This window comes from Panthera pardus, unplaced genomic scaffold (genome assembly GCF_024362965.1).
Source record: "Panthera pardus isolate Hobbes unplaced genomic scaffold, ASM2436296v1 HiC_scaffold_11, whole genome shotgun sequence".
Taxonomy (NCBI): domain Eukaryota; kingdom Metazoa; phylum Chordata; class Mammalia; order Carnivora; family Felidae; genus Panthera; species Panthera pardus.
The window spans coordinates 56132965-56151567 of NW_026526666.1; the positions used below are offsets into that span (position 1 = coordinate 56132965).

General features: G+C 38.9%; 1 protein-coding gene across 4 annotated transcripts in view; it reads right to left on the bottom strand.

Annotated features, from left to right (window-relative positions):
• The window catches only part of PATJ (PATJ crumbs cell polarity complex component), a 361962-nt gene that overhangs the window by 104765 nt on the left and 238594 nt on the right, over positions 1–18603 (bottom strand). For all 4 annotated transcript variants that reach the window (XM_019449080.2, XM_019449079.2, XM_019449078.2 and 1 more), the window contains exon 30: positions 2648–2720. In XM_019449080.2, the coding sequence (XP_019304625.2) occupies positions 2648–2720 (73 nt within the window). The remainder of the gene's footprint in view (positions 1–2647; positions 2721–18603) is intronic.

The following is an 18603-nucleotide window of genomic DNA, read 5'->3' on the forward strand; positions in this document are numbered from 1 at the left end:
GAATTAAGTACTAGCATTTATTGAGTAGCTGTTGTGTGTCAGGCACAAGATATATATGTCTTATTTAATCCTAACAATCCTATGAGGCGAAACTATTGTTACCTCCCTACATAGAAATAAAGGGAGGACAGAAGAGGTGCTCTAACTATCCAAGGCCAGGTGTCTAGAATAGTTACACTAGGATTTGAACTGAAGAGTATGGCTCTGGGGTCCTTCCTTTCTACCAACATGCTAACTGCCTTAGGTCTTAGAGTGAAAATACCCATTGCTGGCAAGCTTTGGCTACATGGTAATTGGTAGAGAGTCAATACCTATCAATACAATCTTTTATGATAGAAATTGGTCAATATAAGTAAAGATTTTGAACATATTATACAGCTTATGACTCAGCAAATGTACACTGGGGGAAATCTATGCTATAGAAATAAAGGCACCGTTACCTAATAATTCTCTCTCTCACACATACACACTCACAATGTTTATTTTGGTATCCTTTTACTGGCCAAGCCTTGGAAAATCATCTGGACATCTGTCAGTTGGAAATAATAGAGTATATCAAAATACGGCCATGATACTAAGCAAAAAAATAATTTTTTTAATGAATAGAATCTATACCAGAAGCATGTATACTATGCATTTCAGATGTAACCTACCTAAAATCAACCTCTTAATTTCCACTTCTCTGCTGAAGAGCAGCTATTCTTCAAGAGACTCATAAAAGGCACCACCACCCACTTTCTTGGTCAAGCCAAAAATCTAGGTTTGTTCATGAGTCTCTCGTTCTCCTCAGCTTCCACATTTAATCAATCGAGTCTGATTCACCATCTAAAACACCAAAAATCCACTCACTTTTCTTTGCCTCCAATACCAAACCACCGTCTGCATCTAACTGCAATCAGGTCTCACGGTGTCTGATGTCTTTTGGCATATTACTTTTACTTTCCCGTAGTCCATTCTCTACCCCGTGAACTGTACATCAAGTCATTTCATTCCCCCCATCACGAACCCTGCAGTGGCTTCCAGCCCACATAGGATAAAACCCAAACTTCTCACTCTGACTCACAAAGCTCTTGCCCCATACCAGTCTCCAGGCTCCCAATATGCCTCCAGCCATATCCCTCAAATGCTCCAGCTCATTCTCACTTGAGGGTTATTTCTGTTCCCTCTGCAAAGAAAGCTCTCCCCCTTTATCTTTGTGTCTGGCTCCTTCTTATCATTTTGACCTCATTTACATTTCCCCTGTCCAAGAGGACTACCCTGACACTAACCAAAGTGTTACTTTGGATCACAAGCTACTTGCCTTATTTTAATTCTCTCCAAGTCACAGACCACTGTTGATAATTCTCTTGGTGTATTTATTCATTAATTTCCTTATTAGAATGTAAGCTGAACCACAGCAAGGAGCCTTCTGTTTTATTCACACCTATGTCTCTAACACCTAAGACCATTTGATGCATAATATGCACTCCTCGAATGCTGGCTGAATGAAAAGAATGTGTACTGTACAATCAGGTTTTTACTAAAAGAGACACTATTCACATATAGCTGTTTATTTTTGTGGTAGAAGAAAAGGAGAAAATATGGAAAGATACTAAACAGTAAATATTAACTTCCTTGGGGAGGTAGGGAAAGGAAAATTAACTTTTTCTTCTAGTAACTCTGTATGGTTTGACTAGTTACAGTAAGTATTTTTTTTCCTTTTTGGAATTAAAAAATAAAAAAAATGTAAAGAGAATGTAATATTCCCTCAGCTGAGGAGACACTTGATTATATAGCTAGTTAGCTATCTAATGTACATCTATCTGTCTACTTCTAGAAGCAGATCAGCAGGTCCATGTGATGGCAATCTTGTACTAGTAATTTTTCCATTAACAGATTAGTTATTTAAAGATACTTCTGATCATAGGTATTAAAGTATTTCAAAAACATAAAGAAAGAGGTACTGACAGCTACCAGAGGGGAGGGGGTGTGAGGATGGAGGACAGGTGATGGGGATTAAGGAGGGCACTTGTTGTGATGAGTGGCTGGTATGGTACAGAAGTGTTGAATCACTAACTTGTACACGTGACACTAACACTACACTGTATGTTAACTAGCTGGAATTTATTTAAAAAAAATTTTTTTTTAATGTTTATTTATTTTTGAGACAGAGAGAGACAGAGCATGAATGGGGGAGGGGCAGAGAGAGGGAGACACAGAATCGGAAGCAGGCTCCAGGCTCTGAGCCATCAGCCCAGAGCCCGACGAGGGGCTTGAACTCACGGACCGTGAGATCGTGACCTGAGCTGAAGTCGGACGCTCAACCGACTGAGCCACCCAGGCGCCCCTAACTAGCTGGAATTTAAATAAAAACTCAAAAAAAATCATTTTTCCAATAAATTTTGAAATGCTCTGTTAGGACAAATTATAGATCTAGAAGAAACTTGAAGGAACTTTGAGGAAAGCAATACTTATATGTTAAGTTCTAATGTCTTTGATATTACTTTATAATCATACCTCAAATACTTTCTAATTAGGGAAATTTCCTATTTAGCACATTCTGTGAATTTTGAATACCAGGTACTGACAATCAAAAATGCTAGAATTGGAAAAAATAATCATGACAGATCCATTTAAGTCACCGCAAGCTCATTAGGAGCCATTTTACCTCAACAGAAGATGGGTAACTTGATGGTAATGGAAACGGAGCAACGGCCATCTGATTGACTGCATCTTCATTTCTGTGGATGGGAAAATAGGCAGAATCAGTACACACCAAATGCTAAGTTTCTGGCTCAAGACACAACCATTTCCTCTGTTGAAAATGCAAACACAGCACCTTAGAATAAAAAATATGTACAGATGTATACTGGTTTTAAGCATGCAAACCTATTAAGCACAAAAAGGGATGTATTACCCCAGGGACAGTAAGATGTGATTATTAGTGACAGAAAATGATGATGTTAGGGGTTAGCTAGATCCTGCTTACTAAGTCAGGATCATTTTGGAAAGACATCAACTCTTTCAGCACTGTCAAGTGTAAGTTTTTTGAATGGCCGTGTGTAACCTCTAGGCCCATTAATGTCCAGACCATTTTGTTCTTTGAACTGGAAAGGTTCCCGGCTCCCTCACTTGGCTTCTAACTTTGTTATGCCAAATGAAGGTCGATGGGATGTGTATGACAGGCCCTGCATGGGTGGGCACTGTGAGGAGGAGTGATGGATGGGGAGAGCAGAGATCCAGACAAATGTGGGTCAATCCCACTCCTCCTCATCCTAATGGGAGCAGAGAAGGTGGGAGCTAAAACTTCATCACCAGGGTCACAGGTACAGAACAACTCCTAGAATACCAGTTCTGATTATTTGGGCCCATTTCCATGACATTACCAGCAAAGGATAGGTGGTGATTTCGTGGGAGATTTAACCTTTACTATTCATTCATGATGCATAACCAGTAATAATTATCTCAAGATTTATGTGAAGTTTGACTTTAGGTTTCACAACATAAACCAAGGAAGATCACAAAAACGCTTCTTCCTGGTACGTAAAGCTCTAAGACTGTTCACGGATCTCTCTCCATATGACCAGTATATCCAGGATAGCCACTACCTGACTTGGTATGGCATTCAAAATCCAAACCCAATGTATTTTTTACTTCTCACCAATAGGAAAAATACATTGGTCCATGCCATTCCTGCTTTGGTGCTTTAATCATATCACTGCATTTACCTGAATTGTCTTTCTTTATTAAATTTCTAATCCACCCATCCTTCTCCTCCAGTGTGAGTTCAATAACCTCAATTAAGTGAATTATTCCCTTATGTTAAAAGACTATCTCTATATTGATGTCTTCCAAATTAATATGGTTAGCCCAGGTCTTTTTCTGAGCTTAATATTTGCATATCTAACTCCTACTTTATATTTCCACCAGATGTCTTACAAACATCTCAAATAAAATATATCTCTTTATCCCACTAGTTGCCAGAGGGTTTCATGATCAATCCTCCTCACTTGAGTAAATATCAACAAGGTCTGCCCCGCTGTTCAACCAGGAACTGGGGAGTCATTCTTGAAACCTCTAACCCCTCAGCTGTATATCCAATCAAGAAGCCTTGTTAATTCTACCTTCAAAATGTATCTTGAGTCTTTCCACTATTATCATTTCTTACCAGAGTTAACGTTAAGAGCATCCTATTTCTCCATTCTATTCTTCACCCGGCAGCATTATTATGGTTCTAATACATAAATCTGGTTATATTTCTATCCCCTGCTTAAAATACCCCTATGGCTTATTATACTTAGGATCAAGTCCACAATTGTTAGGGAGGCTGTAAGGCCTTGAGCAATCTGTCTCAGCCCCCATCTCTGGCTTGTTCTCTCTTCTCCTGGCTCACTTGGTTCTAGTCTAGTTACATGAGCTTTCTTCCCATTTCTCAGCTGAGCCAAGCTCCATCCACCTCAGGGTACTAGCTAGCCCTATCCTCTTCCGCTCTGCTCAGCCGTTGCCCAAATCCTTCATCTGATTTATATTCTTACTTCTTTTTCCTAGCTGACCATAAACATCATTTCCTCAAATAAGCCTTCTAGGACCTCCACTATATGCATATGGCACCCTATACAATAATTGTAGTTCTTGTCTTTCATAATTTACCTAACTGATCTGCATAAACATGTGCTTCTAGATGGTAAGCACTCCGAGGACAGGAACCATGTCCTTCCTACTCTCTCTTACATTAACTAGGGCAAACAGTGCCTGGCAAACAGTCTGTACTTAACAGAGTTGTTAAGTGAACTGAACTGCAAGAAATCTAGGCTGATGTAAATTTTATGTGGAAATAGGCAGAGTATATATAAATAAAAAGATGAAGTCTAGGTACCATTCCTTATTCTAACCTTCTAAGGTTCTTGGATTATCTAGCATATGAGTCAAACCAAAGCAAGAGGGAGAAAAACTAGAACCATAAAGTGACACAGCATATGAAGAATGTATCTAGTTTTTCTGACTGCATCACAGATGCCTTGAGCATGCACTATTACATTAAGAGATGGCTATTGTTTTTCAGGGAGTACAATCCATTCCTCAGCAGTTTGCTCATACACAGAAGAAGCAATCAGTTACCTCTGGATAAGTAACAGCATTTCAAAGAGGTAATTCCCTTTCACATTCATTTTCCTCCACTGAATAACACAATAGAACTCAGCTCTAGCTTAGAGCTGAAAGCCAACAGGACACGTCTGCTCCAGACTCAGAACTCACGGGGCAGAGTACATTTGGCAGTAATTAAGCAGATGGCTTTTCATACTTCTTTCAAAGGTTACCGGCATTAAAAATATGGCTGCACATAAATTCTTATTGAGAAGTCATGATTACCTGGACCAAGTTACTTCAAATCAGCCAAGTTATCCCTTCATAATTTAATGATTTTCTCCAAATGAGTATGACTTTAATGGCCTTTAAATTCTATATTAATTTTTTTAAACTTCACAAAATAGAACACTACAATTACTCTCAATGGAGAGAAAAAAGTGCTTTAAAAAGTTATAGTTCATAATCCTTTATAATCCACTTACCAGGGAGTGTTCACACACCTCCACGTCAAGTAAGCAAAGACCTGACAATTTTCAAGAGAAATGAGTAGGAAGAGGGAAGCCAAAGGACAGAAGGCATTCACACTTCAAACAAGCAGTCAGCTTGAATGACTTCTGGGGACCCTTTGGCCTTTCCTCTCCTGTAATTCTCACAAGGAATAAAATCTATTTGCTTTATAATTTACCTTTCCTTTCCAATATAATTAATGTAAGTTTCTTAGGCCCAGGCGCCCCATACAGGACACAATCAGAAATTATAATTGCTTATTGGTATTTTCATAATTATCATCAACAGCTGTTGAGAGAGAGAATGGAGTGCTACCATGGGTAAGAGGGAGAATACTTTTCCAGAGTATGTATATGTATGTATATGTATATACTTTTCCCTGTATGTATATGTCTGTATCACTGTATTTTTCATGCTCTATTAAAATTACCTGTGCTGTCCTCTCTCCCCCTTGAAGCCAAGGGATGGGATTTTATCTTTTTGCATCCCTCCAGCTTGTAGGAGGGTACCTGACAGAGTAGGGGTACTATAAACGTCTGTTGAATAAAGGTGATCTTAACAAGGCAGGAGAAAGACATGGAAACAGAACTATCAAAACTATACCCTGTGTTTTTCAAGCAGCTTCAATGAGTTAATGATAGTGTACTGCCTCTAGCCAGGCAGCTATCAGTACTTGCCACATTAAGGGACATTTCTTGGGGTGTCTGCCTAGCTCACAGGAATTCCCTGAATGGGCCAGAGTAGCAATGTCTACATTGTGTAACAATGACAGCCTGCCTCAACCTTAGTGGATGGAGGGAGAAAACACCTGTCTCAGTTTGGGCCAATCAGATTCTTTCCCAGGGACTCAAAATTTAGGACAGACACAGAGATCAGGAATGTAGTAGCTAGATAATAACAAATGAAGTGCTTAAGGCTAAGAGGGGGTTGAGAAATCGCTTCTGACATCTCTGGAGTAATCCTGATTTCTTCAGTCTTAGATGTAAAGCCCCTTCTTAAGCGCCCCTGAGACATCCTTGTATTCTTACAATGCATTCTCCTTTATTTTTTTAAATGTTTATTTATTTTGAGAGAGAGGGGAGGGGTGGGGGAGAGGGATAGGAAGGGGCAGAGAGAGAGAGAGGGAGAGAGAGAATCCCAAGCAGGCTCTGTGTTCTCAGCATAGAGCTTGATGCGGGCTTTAATCTCATGAATCATAAAATCATGCACTGAGCTGAAGCCAGGAGTCTGGTGCTTAACCATCAGAGCCACCCAGGCGCCCCCTGCATTCTCATTTAATGTAAGCTGGCTAGCATTTACTAATTAGAGTAAACTCAATAATATAGCTCTGATTTTGTTTTGAATACATTTAGTTTATTTAACAAATATTTATACTAGGGGTACAAAGATGAAGAAAACATCATTTCTGCCTTTGATGGTATTAGCCATTAGTAAGGAATATAGCTATATAAGTAAATGGACAATTACAATAATGGAATTAACTATACAAGGGCTGTCAATTTAGTTCTTCTCCAAACAGTTTCTAGGAACACCCCCAATTCAGTTTCTTGTAGAATATACTTATATTTATCACAAATATACATTCTAGATCCTGATTTCAATTCTATTTTGTTACAAAAATACACTCATTGGTAGTTGTGTTAGTTAGAATTCTAAAACGGTTCCCAAGATTGTTGCTGTCTGGTTTACATACTGCATAGGATCAATTTCACTTCCATGATTAAGTAATATTAAACAGCACAGCTGACTAGAATACAAAGAAAGATGATCAAGTGGAGCCTGACCCAATCATACCGGCCCTTTAAATCTGGAGATGTCACTCCCCAGAGCTCCAATGCCCTGATCTCCTAAATTAGTAGTTATTTCACAGGAATCCTAAAGAATGCTTGGAGGTCAGAGACAGGACGTCAGAGATTAGAAATATCATTGCTGGAGGATGCCTGGGTGGCTGAGTAGGTTAAGTTAAGCATTGGACTCTTGGTTTTGGCTCAGGTCATGGTCTCAGTTTCATGGGGTCGAGCCCTGCATCTGGCTCCACGCTAAGAATGTGGAGCCTGCTTGGGATTCTCTGTCTCCCTCTCTCTGTCACTTTCCCACTCGTGCTATCTTTGTCTCTCCCAAAATAAATAAATAAAACCTAAAAAAAAAAAAAAAAAAGTGCCATTGCCGGTTTGAGGATGGGGGAGGCCATGTGGTAAAGAATATGAATGGTCTCTAGGAGCTGAGAGTAGTCCTCATTTGAGAACCAGCAAGGGCATACAAGACATCAACTAGGGTGAACTTGGAAGTTGAATTTTTTCCAAGATTTCAGACAAGAACTTAGAACGGACAACACTTTGATTTCTGCCTTGTGATACACAGCCATGCTGTGCCAGACATCTGATCTACAGAACTGTGAGCTAATAAATAGGTGCTGTTTTAAGCTATTAAATTGGCGGTGATTTGTTACACAGCAAGAGAAAACTAGTACAGAGCACAATTCTTTGATTTGGAAAATATGGTCACCAGAAACATACCCATATATCACTGTTCTAAATGTCTTTCATGGATTAACTCATTTAACTTGCATTAACAGCCCTATGTGGTAATTACAATGATTTTCTTCATTTAACACAGAGGGTAAGCAACCTGACCAAACTCACAAAGCAAATGAATAGTACAGCCAAGGTTGAAACCTGGCAGTCTGGCCTCAAAACCCACTCTTTTAACTACTACACTACAGTGTTTCCCATTTTAACAACCTGCCCCAGAGCCACATATGTCTTCTCTTACATACCCAAGCCAATAGTCCTAGACTCATCTTAGGGAAAAGTTCTACTAGGTCACAATTTACTCTTAAAGCTATTTCATAATTTTCCTTAGGGCAAGAAGCATGAAAGGTTCTGAGTTTGCTCACTCTATCAACTTTTTGTACTTAAGTTCTGAGCGTCATGTCTTCATTACCTAGTCTTTGTACAGATATAATGACTATAAAATGCTTTAAAATACTCATCGTGTTTGATAGTGCATGTAGCATGGTAAAAAATACAGCAGAGTGTAATTCCCTCAATATTCTTCCGTGACCATAATTAGAACTGTTCCTAAATCCTCTGGCTTGTACTTTCCTTCTTTAAAGTTGAGTGGGTACTTGAACCAAGTACTTGGTAATCATGGAAATACATGTTGAGATGGAACATGCTGCCTTGTACTTTTTTTTTTTTGCGCCTATTTTGGGCCCTTGTAGTTTATTCTTTATTTTAAAAAATTTTTTTAATGTTTATTTATTTTTGGGAGAGAGCACGTGCACACAAGGTGGGGGGATAGGGGCAGAAAGAGAGGGAGACACAGAGCCCAAAACAAGTTCCAGGCTCTGAGCTGTCAGCACAGAGCCCAATGCAGGGCTCTAATTCATCAACTGTGAGATCATGACCTGAGCCAAAGTTGGATGCTTAACCGACTGGGCCACCACTAGGCACCCCTACCCAGTATACTTAAATACAGAAGCAGAAAGTAGAATGGTAGTTGCCAGAGGCTGCAGGGGAGGGGAGGGAGAATGGGGAGTTACTTTTTACCAGGTACAGATTTTTAGTTTTACAAGATATAAAGACTTCTGCAGATAGGTAGTGGTGACAGCTGCACAACAGTGTAACGTACTCATTGCCACTGAACTGTACGCTTAAAAATGGTTAAGATGGTGGACTTTATGTCATACATATTTTACTACAATTTAAAACAATTAAGCAAGACACAAGAACAACAAAGTGTGCAGAGAATATATTTGAATTACTTAGAATGTCACTTAAAAATCATTATGGTCGGGGTGCCTGGGTGGCTCAGTTGGTTGAGCGTCCGACTTCAGGTCAGGTCATGATCTCACGGTTTGTGAATTCAAGCCCCACGTCGGGCTTTGTGCTGACTGACGGCTCAGAACCTGGAGCCTGCTTCGGATTCTGTGTCTCCCTCTCTCTCTGTCCCTCCCCTGTTTGTGTTCTGTCTCCCAAAAATAAATAAAAAACATTAAAAACAAAATCATCGCCTCCAGACTGCTGTGGTTCTGCCACTTGGAAATTCACTTTCACTAAACCCGTAGGATCTTATTTTATACCAACAAAACAGCACTATATGAAAAACAGAAGTTTTGTGCCTGAATTCAGCCAGGATAGCTGAGTAGGCAGATTTCATTTTTTAAAATCTCTTCTAAAATGATTACAACTGCCATCCAGTGCCTAGCCCAGTGTTTAAATACACACACAGAGTTGAATAAATGAGTGATACAGGAACACAGCTAAACAGGCCTAAATGTTATTTTCTGATTGTACTAAATATAGTGATGGGAGACACTTGAGGACAGGAAAAATAAACTCTACATTTGCTTTATTAATTGGGACACGACACTGAATTAACATTTGGCTAGGAAAGCTCAATATAAATGAACCAGAAGTAACATATAAAACAAAGCACATCATTATATTTCAGTGGGAGCAAAACTCCTTTCTGTAAAGATTCCAAGAGAGGTTTCAAACTCTATGAACAGACTGAATAGTTTACAATTTCCAATTGTAAGAAACCTCCCAAATAGCAATATGCTGAATCTGAAATAAATGACCAATGACAGTAGAATTATGAACTTTATTTACTTGGCATTCCAAACAATGTCAGTAATGAGGGCTGCTGGGAGTAACTCAGCATCCAGACGCACATTTCACAAACGTGGCCCCAGGCAAGTTCTAAATAACTGTTGCCAGTTGTGCAGAGGAAAAGGTAGCTCATAAAGTATCTGGCAGTGCAGGTTGGTGGGAGGGTTGATGTAGAGAGCTTAGGACTGGATGGATGGGATGATTTAGCCTAATATGTTTCTCAGAGAGGTTCTTTCTGAAGGATAACGTAGTAGCTACCCTCAGCCATTTGTCTCTTTATCCTGGCTGGCAAAGCCTTAATGGTGTTCAGATATCCAGCCCTCACTAAAAGGCCATGTGCTGGGGAAAGGTGACTTCTTCCACCGCAGGTAAAAACGCAGGATAAATCCTGCCTAATTCCTCTGAGATAATCATGGCAATCCAATCTCATTTCAAGAGCCAGTGAATGGTTTGGCAATGGAAATATGTCATACTGGAGATACGCAGTGGAGACCTGCTCAGAGGTCTTGTGATTTGCTGAAGAAGTCTGAAGGATAAAAATTTGTCAGAACCAAGGGTAAAAGCCTGTGGGTGACCAGAAAATGTGCAGAAGAAACCATCTCACTTCGGCTCCTGGTGATTTGTTCAGATAGCTGACTTTTATTACCCTTCTCATTCATTAGGATTCTTTGGCAACAAGCAAGAGAAATGAATTTGGACCAACTAAAGCAAAAGGGAATTTATTAAAGGCATACAGGGATCTCACAAAACACAAGCAGGCTACATGATTAGATTTGGAACATACAGGAACTAAGAGGCCTCCAGAGGACAAGGAAGCAGGAAAACAGAATGATGTCATAGCAGGAACCTCCTATTAAGGCCCTGTGGTTTCATGAATAAACATCATTTATATAAAATCACTCACGTAATGTGAGTGCTTCCTATTCTAAGCAAAGGTATCATATTGCCTAAGTTTAGGTCACATGACCAACCCTGGGCCACATCTCAGAAGTGAAAGACAGGGCCCCTTCAGCTTACACAGAGGAAGAGAGGCATCTAGCTGTACTGTTTTTACTGTTCTACCATAGTACATGTATTGTGTGGGTGTGCGTGTTTCAAAAAAAAAGTCTATCTAAGGAAACAGATATTCTACAAGGAAAGGAGAAGTACTGACCAGCCAAAAAAAAAAAGGAAAGAGAAACTTCCCAAACATGATTAGAAAACCAGGCACAATTAGGTGTTTGAGTGCTAAACGAAATCAAACAAATATAGTCATAATTTTCCCAAGCTGGTACCATGTTAAGGATGGGGAGTAGCAAAGAAAAGAAGAAATTACCAATTTCCTGAAATAAGATAATGAAATAAAAATGATTTTTTTCTTTTTTATTTTTATATATATATATTTTTATTTTTTATTTTTTTTATTTTTTATTTTTTAAATCTACATCCAAATTAGTTAGCATATAGTGCAACAATGATTTCAGGAGTAGATTCCTTAATGCCCCTTACCCATTTAGCCCATTCCCCCTCCTACTTTTTTCTTTTTTTAAATGTTTTATTGTTTATTCTTGACAGAGACAGAGTATGAGTGGGGGAGGGGCAGCGAGAGGGAGACAGAATCCAAAGCAGGCTCCAGGCTCTGAGCTGTCAGCCCACAGCCCGACGTGGGGCTCGAACTCACAAGCTGTTAGATCATGACCTGAGCCGAAGTCAGATGCTTAACTGACTGAGCCGCCCAGGCACCCTGAAATAAAAATGATTTTCAAAGATACTTTATAAGTCATGCAAGAAAGTTTGATAGCAACACTTTATCTAATATACTGAATTCACCTGATTCACGAATGGCCCCAAAATGGCAAAATTTTGGGTTACTTCAGATTGACTAGCTACAATTACCTCCAAAAAAAAGGAAAACTTATGGCTTCTGTGGATATTCAAAAGAATATGCCATAGGCTTTCAAGATGATTCCAGAACTGGAATCCACCTAATGGAATCGTAACTGAATTAAGTGTACAACTTCCCAAGGTTACCATAGTAGGTCAAAGGGAACAACGCTTCTTATTTGGATGCATAACATCCAATGTCTTGAGAAAAGATCAAAACACAAAACACTCCAATTCCACCTTGTTGTTGAACTAAAAGGCTTATAAATTCTACTTACAAAATAAAAGTAATAAATAATTAAAATTACTCTTTAATATGGAGAGTACAATAAACAAGTATCAAAGAAATTAAGAAAGAGTCCGCATTGCAGAGCACTTGAGAGACTCACATGGGTCTACCATATGGTCCACCTAAACACAGAAGAGCTTTGAAACTGAAGAGTGTCTCTATCTTCCTTCCTCCTGCAAGTCCTAGAAAGAACTCAATGCTAACGACAGGCCTCTTCCTCAAATCTTGTCACATATCTCATGGATGATATTTTATTGTGTACTTGAAAAGGGGCATTACATTCTTTAATGGTCCATGAGAGTTGGAAGTATGCTTCCTCACAGATTTCAAAGCAGCTGATGTACACAGCTCATCCAATGATACTTTCAACGACTGCTTTTCTCATAGAAGTAAATGGTCAGGTACATTGGGTATAATATCCAATCTCAGAAACCTTTGGGTTTCTGGACACACTATAGCTTTGCTTACTTATCCTTCAGGTCTGAGCTTCAGCATCTTTCTCTGTAATACTCTCCCAAAGGCTCCAAAGTTTAGGTTAACTGTGTTTCCTATACATAAAGTACCCAGTACCTTTATCACTGGATGAGGTATCACACTGCTTATTCTCTGCCTCCTCCTTTAAGGTAGAGATTGTAGTCTTTGTATCACGGACTCCGCAGCCCCAGCACAAGTAGGTACCCTGCAAATACTTGTTGAATAAATGCATGAATAATTCTTTATGAAAGTTAAACTCATGCTTATTCCCACGATCTTTTTTCCTTCTTATTTAGATACAAAGAGCATAGCAAGGATTTTAAAAACAGGCATTTAATTCACTTCTTCAGATGGACTTCTCCCACAGATGACTGTGACATTCACATTAATTTCAAGTCAATATCATCTTTTCGGGATATGGCCAGAGGATAACGGGCCACCCTATATTTTTAGTGACAAAAACAAGACATATGCTCAATCGATACTGTATGGTAGCTCCCACGGTGAGTCCACTCTGAGTCAGTAGGGCTTGACAGCCAGCACTAAATCTTTCCATGGGGTTCAGTTTCACTTGGCCTCCCCTAGCCCCAGGAGTTTTTATAACAGTACACATTTTCCACATGTAATTAAGTAATGGAGAGTGAGTTGTTATACATGACATTTAATTTTCAGTAGTGGGGGAAGGTATGACAAGAGCTCCAGGCAAGATCATTAATCTCCTCGGATCCCTGCACTGCCAAATACAGCAATTCATTCTTTCTTGTATTAATATAGCTCTCCTCCTGTACTTAAGTTATAGTGCTTGTGTAGAGGGGATAATGTCAAATAGGAAAACCCACAGAACTGAAATGTGTGGTACATAGTAAGAATTCGAGATTGTAAAATGCATCTGGACTATCCATTGTGGAATAATTTAGTATATCAGAGTTCCTGTGCGTCATAGGCACAAGTACATGATTACCAGATTGTCCAAAATCTAATTTGGGGGCAAAAAGGGAGGGAAGAGTGATTATGTAAGTCATGTATACATAGCAGCAGCAACTTGCTAATGTCACTAATGACTCACAGGCCTCTTGTGAATTAAAGGTCAATTAGTATATGAATAAATACAAGTGTTAAAAGAATACGACAAGGACATGATCACACAAATGTGTATCACTATAGACTAAAGGCCCTAGTTAATTAAAATGTTGCCTGCAGCATATTTTAACAGCTTTCTGTGATTACTGCTAATCATACTCTGAAATCTGTGGCTAGTTCCCATTTTTATCTCAATTGTCAATAAATTTGGAAAAAAGTTGCTGAGGCATACAAGCCAAAAATTTCTCTATAATGGAAATGCACAGAGAATCAATAATTTAAACTAAGGAAGGCAATATTACCAAATAGAAGCACTACCTATAAAGAAATACGATTTATAAGCCTAAGTTTTTAAAGTAACATTATATAGCATAAGTTAGGCAGCTTAAAAGTATAATTGCACCTGTTGTGCTGAGGTGCTTTAAGTGCTAACTTCCTGAATCGATAGCAAATCAGTATTTAACTGCTTTAAGATTTGGTTCCCAAATAGGCACAACAAGGGTTCTCGTACCAATAGTCTAAAGGAGGTAACCTATAGGCAGAGGTTGAAAAATGTGGGGCGCCTGGGTGGCTCAGTCAGTTAAGCGTCTGACTTCCACTCAGGTCATGATCTTGCGGTTTGCTCTGTGCTGACAGCTCAGAGCCTGGAGCCTGCTTCGGATTCTGTGTTTCCCCTTCTCTCTGCCCCTCCCATGTTCATGCTCTGTCTGTCTCTGTCTCTCAATAATAAATAAATGTTAAAAAAAAGAAAAATGTATCTAATTGAGTGATGAACTAGATAATCAGCCTGAAGGAGAGAGGATGATAGGTTGAGCAGCATCTGAAATGCACAGGTTACCATATTTAAATAGGACACCAGTCCACCATTATACCCCCACTGGTGACATATGCAGTGGATGAGCAATAACATATATTTTTTTATTTCTTTAAGTGTTTTATATTCTGACACTATCTGATATTATTCACCTCAGTAAATCTATTATATTTTATTGACATGGGGATTAATTCACATTAATTAGATTTCTCTTTATACATTCTTTCATTAAATGGTACTCTACTCCCTGTTAGAATATCAGGTCGTCATTTCAAAGGAGGAGGAGGAAGGAGTGCCTGCCTGGCTCAGTTAGTGGAGCATGCAACTCTTAATGCTCTTGATGTCAGGGCCGTGAGTTCAAGTCCCACTAGGCGTCGAGCTACTTAAAAAAATAAAATAAAAAAGGGAGAATAAGGGGAGAAGCAGCAGCAGACACAGGACTAAAAGAGATGTTTTAGGCAGGCTGTGTCCTTGTCTTTTAACCTTTATCAGAAATGGTTTTATATAGGGGTGCCTGGGTGGCTTAGTTGGTTGAGTGTCCTACTCTTGATTTTGGCTCAGGACATGATCCCAGGGTTGTGGGATCAAGCCCCATGTTGGGCTCCACGTTGAGCATGGAGCCTGTTTAAGAATCTCTCTCCCTCCCTCCCTCCGTTCCTCTCTTCCACTCGTGCACACATTGTCCCCCCACCAAAAAAAAGTTTTATATAATGATAGCTATATAACTATATATATATACATATACATATATATATACACATATATGTATATATATATATATGTATATATATATGTGTATATATATATATATATATATATAGTTATATAGCTATCTCTTCTAAGTGTTTTATCATTATGATGTTAATTAAAATTCTTAAATTGTGAATATACTTCACTTGAAGTAAATATTCCAGATTCTGGAATGATACAAAATATATATGAAGGAGTGGCTAATCTTTTCCTCTTCTTCCTTTATCCCTAACTTCTTTTTTTCCTCTTACTTCCTCCCCTTTTTCTGCCACCATCATCATCTTCATCACCATAGCAACAAACATTGCTGAGCCCATATTGCCAGGCAATTTATATATATTAAGACATTAGAAAAATCTATAAGTCAGCTATATTATCTACATACTGCAGATCAGGAAACTGACCAAACTCATATACTTGGGGTATTCTAGAGCTGGGTTTCAAGCCCAGACCAGGTGAATCAGGGATTCCTCTTTTTATCACTTATCATTCACGCTTGCTTTAGAAAAGAATTCGTCACTTTAGGTAAGACCTCTCTGTTAGATGAATAGTTCCTTCTCTTATGGAAATGGCAGCATTAATTAATAAAATGTTGGCACACAAATTATCTATCAAATACATATCTACTGACTCAAACAAAAGGTTGTCAGCAGTGCATACATCTGTCTTGATTCAATTTAAACTAATTTTCCTTTACAGTCTCGAAGTGGATAGGACAATAGATTATTCAGAATCACACCTACATCTTTTTTCTCTCTATTCAGAAAGATAGAGGAACTTCCCCCAACTTAGATTATTTGGGAAAGTACTGAAGAGAAGGACTTAAGTATGAGAAAGAAATTATTTTGTAAAATAATAAATTGATCTATATGTATCTTTTTTTCTGTTATCTTTAAATTCACAAAATCAGCCAAACTAACTTACTATGATTGTTACCTTTGGAGAATAAGTAATCTGGAATTGCTTAGAGGGAGCTGCAAGGAAACTTATTCAATAAAGCTTTTCGAATGTCGACAATGTGCTAGGCACTCTAATTTAAGAAAGGTTCATAATTAGATTGCATGTTTTGAACGTACATTGATACTTCCAAATTGCTTAAAATCCCTTCCAGTAAATAAGTATTCCGTGACATCCTCAATCATGCTTACACCATTAATTCACTGAACAAATCATTTCTTTGATTCTGATCTCCTCTGAACAATCAAAATTGAAATCATCACACACTAAATTACTGGGGCTTTATTACTATGATTAAAATCCTCCTCAGCTTTCTCTTCTATCTTCTAAACAATTTCAAATCATGTAACCTTTCTTTTTTGAAAGAGGAGGATTCTATTTCCCAACTACTTAATTGCATTAGATGGTTTCCTCTGGATCCTATTCAATTATCTTTTTGCTCTCTTTAAAGTGGGATGACCCAGAATGGGTGATAAAAGCCCCACAGACGGTGAAGAGGTGACGGCGACGTTAATAACCATAATAGTTGCAGTAGTTGGTCAACATGTGGTGAGCACTAAGTGCAGACACCCGTGAGGGCTGTGTGTGCCTGCTTGTGGCATCCTCACATGACTCTCCGCAAAGTGGTCAAGCCTACGTGGATGTCTGTCGATGGACACCTTCATCTCTGAGCGGCTGACCTTTCCTCAGGCCTGTTCATGTTTTCAGCCTCTAACTCCAATTTTGTAACCTCTGGCAACAGGAAGGGCAGAGAAACCCAAAAAGGAGACTGGTACCTCACATAAGACTTCAAGGTGAGCCAGAGGAAGGCTGGCGTAACACACAAAGACAGAAGAGAAGGAGAAAGGATTCGCCCTTCAGAAGCAAGACTAAAACCTGGAAACCCAGAAGTGCTGCTGAGTGGGAGAAAAGGGTACCAATGTATGATCTCTTCAGGAGCAAAACAGCAATAACACCCTGTGAGGCTGAAGTGATGGCATGGGAAGGAATATTTCAATCACCTACATTAGTGTCCATATCTGGGAATAAAACTACCCTTTAACCCCAGTGGTCCCTAGGAATGCATAGCTCTTACTGACAAATAACTAGTAATAGTAGGAAGAGGAATAATGATCATCAATGTCATAGAATGCCATTTAACACTCTTTCAGTCTTTACGCGAGAAAGTGTTCAACATTTTAGATTTTTGACATGTCACAGTGAATGAGGTAGGTGCTTTATTATTCCCATTTTATAGAGGATACCTGAGGCCCAGAAGGAAAAGAAACAGAGTGACAGTTAACATACAGGGTTAGCTGCATCACTGAATGATAATTCTGATTTATCAGTCATTCTGATCCAATAAAAGGAATCAAACATTCCATTGCTGATAAGGCAATAGTAAATACCACCAACGAGAATTCCCAATTCTGACTTATTTATGCCAAAAGGACTCAGTCAGGTAGTACGCAGGGTATGGGAAAATGTGGAACCCCAAACACACCACATGACTCTAGACAGCAGAGTTCACATCTGCTCCCCTCGGGATTTCTCACCAGCATTTGATATATACATTTTTTAAGTTCAAAAAGAGAGACAGTGAGAGCATGAGTGTGGGTGGGGCAGAGAGAGAGAGAGAGAGAGAGAGAGAGAGAGAGCGCGCGCCCCAAGCAGGCTCCATGCTGTCAGCACAGAGCCCGATGTAGGACTCGATCTCATAAAATGTGAGATTATGACCTGAGTCAATATCAAGAGTTGGAGGCTTAACTGAGAGCTACCCAGTCACCCCACACCAGCACTCTTAATATGAAGCTCCTAAAATGTTTCTGGGTTCTGTTTTCCTGCCTATTCTTTGATGAAGACATTAATGAGTCAGCAAATGTACCACATGATGGTGACAGGAGGAAGGGAAGTTAGAAGACTCTATTATATTTATAGAGAGGATAACCAGCTCCAGGAAAGGAAGAAAATTTAAAAACCAAAATACAAATACTAGCCTCAACTACCAGTTTTATCATATGAAATGTAAATAACAAGAAAGCCTCATAATTGAAACAATCCAAATGTTCCTTAAAGTAACAGTTAAAAAAGGAAAATCTATTTTTAGGATATGGTGATTTTGTTAGACAAACCAAAGATAAAATATAGTCTTAGAAAATAATAACACCTCCAGAAGAAATCTTAGATTTTATTTTTTAAGAGATATT